Source organism: Juglans microcarpa x Juglans regia, chromosome 8D (assembly GCF_004785595.1).
Source record: "Juglans microcarpa x Juglans regia isolate MS1-56 chromosome 8D, Jm3101_v1.0, whole genome shotgun sequence".
Lineage (NCBI taxonomy): Eukaryota > Viridiplantae > Streptophyta > Magnoliopsida > Fagales > Juglandaceae > Juglans > Juglans microcarpa x Juglans regia.
The window spans coordinates 5,088,286-5,097,817 of record NC_054608.1 but is presented as its reverse complement, the minus strand read 5'-3'; the positions used below and the strand labels follow the sequence as shown (position 1 = coordinate 5,097,817).

Here is a 9,532-nt window from a genome sequence, read left to right as displayed (position 1 = left end):
CTGATTCCCCTTGATTATTTAGACTGCTTCCATCCACATTTAACTTAAACTATCCTAGACTTGGCTTATGCCAAGAGATTGCATAAACCTATTTTGAATGAGTATAAGCAATCGACAACTTCAACTCCTGAAGAATTATAATGTCCCTTTGATTCAATCGATCTGCAACATGCAACCCACTACCTACCTAGCCGATCCAATATTTAACGGACGTCCATAAGGAACAAAAGGGCTCCCTTCGACCTTCCATTCGAGCAGAGCAATGCCAAGACCACAAACTCCAAGTCAAAATAACCGGAATCAAACCAACCAGATTCCCAATTTGTGAAGCCTTCTTTGTTCTTCTAAACCATGCTTCTACCGACTCAAACCAAGATCGGTTTACCACATAAAGAATATCCAATAGATTAGAGCAAGTCTTCCATAATTCAGAAGCAATTCTACCTCCATACAAAACATGGTTCAAGTCTTTAGATGCTCCGTCTTTACAACATTCACACTTAGACACCATAGGTATACCTATGCGCCTTATACATTCATCCACACTCAAACTTTGTGAAAAAACTTTCCACATGGCAACCGAAAATTTCCTTGGCAAAGCAGCATGCCATATCCATTTCGACCACTGCAGTTTTAGGGCAACTACACGAACAAGTCCCATGCATTTGAAGTGGCAAACCTGCAATCCAAATTTCCAAACCAAATCAAAATATCCAAACCATTTTTTGTGCCACCTATATTAAACAAAATCTTGTTCGATAATTCCACATCCCAACTATTCTCCACCATACATTGCTTAATTTTCAACTTTGGGAAATCAACAATTTTGAGCTCTTCACATATAGGTCCCGACTCCAACCACTTACCTCCCCAAAAGGAAATATTTCCTTCCTTTACATGCCGTTTCGAATGATTAGGCACAAACGAAATTGAATCCATAACCATCTTCCAAAATCGGGACCCCTTCAAAGGATTGACTAACGAAATATGTTGATCCTTCACATATTTGGCCTTAAAAAAATTTGGCCACAAAGAATTTTCAGTCAGCAATTTCTAAGCAAATTTAAAATGCAAGGACTTTTGAATGTCAATCAGATTTCTCAAACCAACTCCTCCCCCATCAACTGGTTTGCACATCAAGTCCCATTTAACTTTTTGTTTTTGGCTTCCCTCAATCGAACCCCAAAAGAAAGTGCTAAACAACCTATTAATCGCCGTGAAAACCGACTTTGGAGCTTATAGAACAACTAACAAATGAACCAACAAGCTTGATAATAGATGCTTTAAAAGAATTAATCGTGCCCCTGATGATAGAAATCTCGTCTTCTGTCCTTCTATTTTCTTACGAATTTTCAACAACAAATCCTCCAAATACATAGCCTTCATCCAACCAGAAATGATAGGGACACCAAGGTACTTGGCAGGAAAACTCCCTGTTATAAAAACCTGTTAAGCTCAATATTTCACAGCGTCTATTAGAAGAAATTCTGGATGAGAAAAAAAATAGATGACTTCGCTTCATTGACTACCTCGCCCTACCAGCTAGCATACAGATTAAGAGTTTCTTTTATCATCTTAACGGATCTTTTAACAACATTAGCAAAAATCATTATATCATCCACATAAAGTAAATGTGAAATTAATGGACCATTTCACGGCTGAGAAAATAAACCAATTTGACCAACCTGGAATTTGCTACGAAAAAGACGAGTGAAGACCTCCTCCATAATAATAAATAAATAAGGCGATATAAGATCCCCTTGACGAAGACCCCATCCACCCTTAAAAAGACCTTTAGCTGTACCATTCATAACAACTGAATACCAAGGAGTAGTGACACATTGTTTAACAAGATTGCAAACCTCAGCCGAAAAACCAAATGCACTCAAGACTTGGAAAAGAAAGTCTCAATCAACAGTATCATATGCCTTGGTCTTGTCTATCTTCATCATAATATTTCCACCTCTAATCGACTTGTTAATATCATTCACCAACTCTTGAGTAATGCTTATGTTTTCAAAAATATTTCTTCTAGGCAAGAAAACACCTTGCTCCATAGAAATAAATCTACTCAAAACTGACGTCAATCTTCCAACCAGCAACTTAGAACAAATCTTATAAACCACTAAGCATAGGCTTATTGGTCTAAATTTTTCAAAGGAATAAGGGTTCGAAACCTTAGGAATTAACACAATAAATGAAGATGTATAATACATGGGAAGAGAAAAACCCAAGAAAAATTCACACACACCCTCCAGCAAATCATTCTTCACCAAGTTCCAGCAATGACGAAAAAAATCGGATCCAAAACCATCTGGACCTGGGCTACTATCCATCGGGATTGAAAACAAGGCATCCTTAATTTTCTGCTCGGATGGACATTCTGGTTATCTTCATCCTAAACCTCAGCTTGAATTAAAGTTGAAATATTTGGCCTCTTGGACAAGCTTGAAGAAAGGCGTCAAAATAATTCATTGTTGCGTTGTGGATAGTTTTCGGAGACGATAATACCCGACCAACACTAAGATGCATATCAAGAATTGCAATATGCTTCCTAGCCTTTAACGCCGCCAAAAAAGACGAGTTTATCTCAACATGATCAATCCACGTTTTCTTTATTTTTTAGGCAATACGAATTTCCTCTTCTTTGCCACTTTTTGTTATATGAACCTACGCACCGTCTATCCTCTCATCTCTTTTTGCTCTTGATTATTATTAATTTTGAGATGTTTATTAATTTCAGAAAACAGTGTTACATTCGTAGATAATATTAAAACCTAATATATCATTACAATATATGATGTATTTCAAACGATAAAGAAATTATTGTTTGCTTAATATTTAACAAAGCCACAAAATTCATCGTCCAATCTAAGTGACATTTCTCATCTTGGGTTTAGATTCTTTGAAGTTCTTGCCTAGAGTGGGAGAGAGAGATGCGCACCAAATAGGTCTCACGGACCACAACATTTATGGCTAAGCAAATGAATTTCTCGGATGCGATTAAATGCTCACTATGTCTCTCTCCACGTTAAGACTTGGAGTCCAAAAAAGAATTCTAGATAATCTAAATCAATCACTTCTCATTTAGTGCATTAATAATAATGAGAGAGTTTTAGAAGAGCCCAACCCAACAGCCTTAAAATAGATAGGTATAGGACTGCGAATAAACAGAGCAACTTGTTAACCTTTTGAGTTCAGCTCGTATAATAAATGAGATGTTCGTAAACACTAACATAAATTCACCAAAAATCGTATAAACTCGGTTTAACTTGATTTAGACTTATAAACAAAACTCGTATAAGCTTATTTAAACTCATAATATGATTTATATATGTATATATTATATTTATTACACGTTAGTTATATTTTATGTACTTAATTATATATTATTAATTTATTTATAGTTTACCTTATTTAATATATATATATTATGTTTCCAAAGATTGTATAGGATAATTTGTATACGAGAACTTTTGATTTATTATATTATCTATAGGTATTAAATAGTTTAGTTTATTACATTTATCTTATGTATTATTTTTTTAATTTATAACTATAAGTTATTTTATAAAAAGTTTATACCATAATAATCTTTTAATCATAACTATTTGGTTGAATAGTTAAATGGTTAGAGTTTTTTTGTAAAATTTAAAATTCTTTTATTAATCAAAAGATCATATTCAAAAATTTAAAATAAAAATCAAGTTCGAGTAGTTGAGTTCTAGTCGTTGTTTATCTTTTTGTCAAGCTCAATCCAAATTCGAACAACGTTAATAGCTAACAAGCCGTGTTCGAGCAAAGATATTCGAGTTTTACTTGAGTTAGAGCCGAGCTCAAATGCGTAAACATGTTAATCGAGCTCAAGTACTCTTATTTGAATTCAACTCCACTCGGTCTTTTGCAGCTCTAGATAGATATGATGAATGGCACTTTTCTACACAAGTGAGAAATTGCAACCTCAGGAGAAATCTAATCGTTGAAGGTTCCACATCATCCCATGCTTAGAATGGGTTGAGGTGAATTGCTCAAAAACCATTAGCCAACATCATATAATTAGTTGGTTACTCTATTTTTCTAACAATTCATGGATGCATGTAACTCAAATTTGTAACATGTCATAGACATACATGTGCACATATATAACATTTTGTGAGATGTTCATCGACTGATCGACGCATATAAGTTCTAACTCTACATCAATAGATTATGTACCAAAATGTAAAAAACAGATTTTTTTTGGATAAGCAAATAATTGTATTAATTAAAAATATGGTTAGAAAAATACCACAAAGCGTAACACAAGTAAAATTTCTTCAATCCAAGAGCTCAAATCTTACAACAGGGCTAAACAACACAAAACCAAAGATGAACACCAACTTAACCACAAAAGCACAACTCCACAACACAATGCTAAATCAAACAACAGTACTAATCATGCCCAAAACAATGCCATCTCAAGTAAGGCATGGTACAATATCTCCTCCACACGCTCAATCCAGTAAGTAAAGTTGAGAAGGAATATAACCTTGGACACCAGAATGGCATTGATGAGAAGGGGATGATATGCACTCATCACCGATAGATCCATCAACAGCCCGCCATCGCTGGGGATCCTTCAACATGATGCCAATGGTTAGCTCTTGGAGCCCATGAAATGGCTGGAGCCATCAGTCACACTCAAGGCTGCCCGCGATGCCCTGCAACTACATTTATCTGCCACTTGTCCCTTAAGCACTCTGTTTTCTTACTTCATCTCGCACGTCAAGCGATGCTTTATGCTAGATTCAATGTTATTGGGTGAGCTTGAGCCATGTTCTATGCAATATGTTCTATTTTTTAATACCAGATCTCATAGTGTATATCTTGACATGTGTTATATAGATGAACAGACTGCTCCCATTTTAAATAGAACGACATCTCAGGCTTCATAAGTTACAAATTCGTTGAGTTGATGTTAGTTGTTAGAAGCTACCTCGTTTGTTATATGAATCTGCGCCTTTTGTGCCTGTGAGTGATGATTTTACAACAGAGATAATTAGTTAGATTTTTTAGAAAATACAAAATAAAATACTTTTAGAGTATCCCTATGTCAATTCTGACCTCTTTTTCCCATTCAAATCTCAGGGTGATGACGGTTAGTATCAATGTCTGAACCACAGTTCCGCAAATCATTCCAGACCAGATACTCTGCACATTCAATTATGTGCATGTAAAATACAGAAATAATATAACTGATCATTTGAGCAGTGATGAATAGGCTGTCACCATCACTTTGCAGTTTTAACTCTTTTTATTTGTGGCGACATCAACATTAGGCTTCTACATAGAAGATTCAAGAACTAATAGTGTGGTTTGTTTATGATAGTAGCATACATGTCTCCTAACATGTTAATTGTGTTGGTGAAATGTAACCCATACCGTAATCCCAGAAGGTAGCAACCAGCCCAGGAAAACCGCAAGAGGGACCCCAACTAAGTAGTAGCTACCTATGTTTATGAAAGCCACTACAGCCTGCCAACCAGCTCCAACAGCTACCCCTGAAAAGGAACACGACACTAAATCATAACACAAGATTTTGCATCCGCAGCTACCAGAACTTCGTACTTGTTCAGTATCTTACCTGAAAGAACTGGTTGAATGCAATTTACAAGTATTGTGAATGCCAATAGGACTGCTAATTCATTGACCATTGCAATAACGGAAGGGCTGGAGGTAAATATCATCGCAAGCTTCTCATGGAAGCCCATCATTATTGACCAAAACAGATGTCCAACAACTAAGGAGGTCAACACTGAGACTGTGGTTGCAAATTTTGCACCTTTTGCATTGCCTGCACCAAGCTCATTTGCTACACGTACACTGATTTAAAGAAAACATAACATTGTCAAAAAAACAAAAAATATTGAAAGATGACTTTTTTTCCCTCCCCTTTGGTGTCACTAAAAGGCAATCGCGTGAAAGATAGGACTGTTTTCTACCTCAACCATTATGTATCCCCACAAATAGATGGTGAAACAGGATATAAAGAGGCAGTAGTATTATTCAAGAATTTTTTGTTTACTGTTTCATGCCAAACATATTTAGGAACTCTAAATATGGATTTAAGCTAGGCAAAGGATGTAACTGCATGTGTATGTGTGTGTGTGTGTGTGTGTGTGTGTATACACACAGTAAAGGCTCTAATTTTTTTTAAAAAAACAAGGTGTACCAAACATTGAGCAAAAATTTCTAGATTATATCTGGACTCTGAAACATCAACAGCAATAGACCAGATACATGCCAGAGGGGTTCGAATTGAACAGTAATATGGGAAGTTATACAGATAAATGCTTTCACTTAAAATGTGTTATATTTGAGATGGGCCAAACAGAAATGCATCTCAACTTATTGGGACAGAGGGAGTATCATTGTAGTGACCTAAATTTTCAGATGCTCTTACTGGAATGATATATGATCTTCAAATATGATAGTAAAATATACACATCCACCTTCCCCAACCCCCCCCCCCCCCCCCCCCCCCAAAAAAAAAAAAAAGGGAACACAAACCCAAACTCGGATTTCCTGAACTTACTATTATGTGTTGTTACAAAAAATCACTGTTTAACCTACTTGTCCAAATAGGGCTGTATTAGAAACAAAACTATTAAATTTGACTAATAAAACCTTCCCTTTTGTGGTAAAAATGTATCATCTGCAAAATCCTACTATTTTAGTAGAGGAAGAACTAGGAATTGAAGCTATGACATTAAGATTTGAAAATTTTCATCAACCTATGGCCATTTGATTATTAGGCAGCCGTTTTTATTCTTCCATAAGTACTATTTTATTCTAGGAATTCAGTTAAGCTAAATAAAAAAAAAAAATTACTATTTTTATAATACAGATTTCGGTTTGAAAAATAATACTGTATTCCGTAGTCAAAATCGTATAAGTCTTTAGTAGAATGTGATATTTGAAAAGAATGAAGATAATAAGACAAAATAGTTAGTAGTTAAGATTGTAAATAGAAGTGAGAGAAAATAATAATAAAGAAAGAATAGAGAAATATTATTTAATAGAATAGAGATAGGGATGCGGAATGACATGTAGAAGGTTTTTGAAAGAAGTAAATTGTATTTCTACTCCCAAATCTCGTTCCAGTTTTTTTTAAAAGAGTCCCAACTCTTATAAGTGTCCATTTGAAAACACGCCTAAAGTGGACATATAAAATAAAAAATGAAGAGAGAATAACAACCTTTAACTGTGGCCATATAATTGGTGTTTACCTGGGAAGAGAAGGCTTAACATTGAAGGTGATCGGAACTATATTTAGTGGGAAAAGGAATGGTAATGGGCGAGTAAAATGATGACAACACTAGCAACTATGGCACTTTAATCAATATTTCTTGAATCTCAAATGATGCCTCTCATATCTCATGACTCATCACCTTTGCACAATTCCAGTTGAATTCATATTTCTGTTTTACATACTTCGTATTATTTACAATTAGACAGTGGGGAAGAGATACTTACAACTAGTAACTTACCCAGTTGCAGCCAGAAATCCAAGAGGAATCATAGATTCCCAGGCAAAGATAGTTATGCTGCCAAATAGAGATAAACAGTTAAAAACTAAGAAATTGAAATAAGCAAATGAAATACAAAGGAAAACGAAGCTAAAGACAGGATGTCTCTCGGAATTCTAACCAGATGGAAAGTGCATCAACTGCAACCTCAGTTTTGTGAAAATACCCCGACACTATAATCAATATTCTGTAATAGAAATTCTCCAACCTGTACACACACACACAAACACATTTAAAATGCAATCAATGCTATGAGAGGGAGACACAGTAAGCAATAGAGTGGAAACACATACGCGAGCATAACCCCAGAAGCCACAGAGAGCTTAAAAAATTCCCAGAGCCCACTCAAACCTTGAGCTGAAAAACCAGTCCAAGAATGAGGACATCCTCCACATACAGCGTAACCAAAAAGCCCCAAAGCAGACAGCCACCACGAGAAATCAAGAGTAAGAGCAGTCCCAACAATCCCCACGCTCAGCTTATATACAAAAAGCCAACTCACAAACACGTGGACTGCAAGAGTCCCCCCTGAGATCCAAGCTATAACCCCCGTCTTTAGCTGGCACTGCAAGAACCTCTGCAATGTGAACTGAAATGGGAAGCTCAGGTGCATCGGAATAAGCCACATTGCCACCACCCCCGACTCCTCCGCCACCGCATCGGACTGCCCGAGAAGCTTTAGTATGGGCGTAGCAAACACGAACATGGGCAGTAGCAGAAGCGAAAATAGAAACAGAACAATCCAAGAACGCTGAAGGTAGATACCCAACATGTGGTACTGTCCGGCTCCGTAAGCTTGGCCACAGAGCGTCTCGAGCGCGCTAGCCATGCCCAGCTACCATCTCACAAGTTTTCATTCTCTTATCAATGTTGCAGGAAAAAAAGATACAGAATACAAATCGAAAAGGGAAAATAAGGGAAATGGTCACCAACCAAGAAGCCGAAAGTGAAAGCTATGATGACGGTGGAGGCTATGGAGATTGCGGCGAGGTCAAGGTCACTAAGGTGGCCAGCGAACGACTGTGTTATGACGGTCATGGAGAACATTGCCAGCCTGCTAAAAATAGAGGGCCCCGCAATCGCCCACATCTTCTTCGACTCCAACCATGTTTGTCTGACCAGATCCCCTGCATTTCCTTCTCTACGTCGCTCTTGCTCTTCTTCTTCTTCTTGTTCATTTTGTTGTGGGCCCGACACTAATAGAGGTTCTTCGTCTTCTTTTCTCACTCCCATAAGTTGCCTTTGCGCGTGCTTTAGCCGAGGAAGTCAACGGGAAACTGAACAGAACAAGAAGTGAAACGGTCGCCAATAACCTAGTTCAGCTTGCTTACGTTGTCTTCTGCAAAGAGCCACATTTCTCAACAAGGATTAGGGGTGGGCAGCCCCGCTGCCCCGCCCATGCGGGGGCGGGCATTTATCTATCTATATATATATATATATTTATTTATATTTTACAAATTGTATATATATAAATATATATTACAATTTGTTAGACTTGTTCACAAAATATACATTGACAAATTTAAAAATTATATAGTTTAAAAACTAATACACAACAATTTACACAAAATATGCACTAGCAAATTTAAAAATTACATAGTTTAAAAACTAATACACTACAATTTACACAAAATATGCACTAGCAAATTTAAAAATTACATTTTAAATTATAGTCATATTACAAAATTTAAATTTATAATTTGGATCTAAAAATGTATTTTTAATTACTTTTGCACTTATAAATAATTTTTAAATCAAATAAATGTAGTATTTTTTTTAAGTGAAAAGAGGCGGAAAATCCGCCCCGCACCCCGCCCACCCCGCATCCCATGGGCGAGGGACGGGGATAAAAACCCCACCCCCCGCCATGCAGGGTGGGGTGCGGGGAAGGGGTAACACCCTTAACAAGGATCATTCATTAAAGCAAGATCAAGCTACAAGAGTCATTAGAGTGTTTAAAGAGT

General features: G+C 36.6%; 1 protein-coding gene across 2 annotated transcripts; it reads right to left on the bottom strand.

Moving 5' to 3' along the window:
• Positions 1–4,297: 4,297 nt before the first annotated feature.
• On the bottom strand, positions 4,298–8,931 carry LOC121243401 (protein DETOXIFICATION 27-like). Of its 2 annotated transcripts, XM_041141521.1 has the most exons (9): positions 8,502–8,931; positions 7,862–8,403; positions 7,690–7,776; positions 7,530–7,586; positions 5,624–5,862; positions 5,422–5,540; positions 5,104–5,190; positions 4,945–5,008; positions 4,298–4,782 (listed from the first exon to the last, which is right to left on the bottom strand). In XM_041141521.1, the coding sequence occupies exons 1-8, from the start codon at positions 8,799–8,801 to the stop codon at positions 4,958–4,960; spliced, it is 1,482 nt and encodes a 493-aa protein (XP_040997455.1). In that variant the 5' UTR covers positions 8,802–8,931; the 3' UTR covers positions 4,298–4,782; positions 4,945–4,957. The 2 variants fall into 2 exon arrangements, with proteins under 2 accessions (XP_040997455.1, XP_040997454.1); XM_041141520.1 differs by having other exon boundaries at positions 4,298–5,008.
• Between the last annotated feature and the right edge of the window lie 601 nt (positions 8,932–9,532).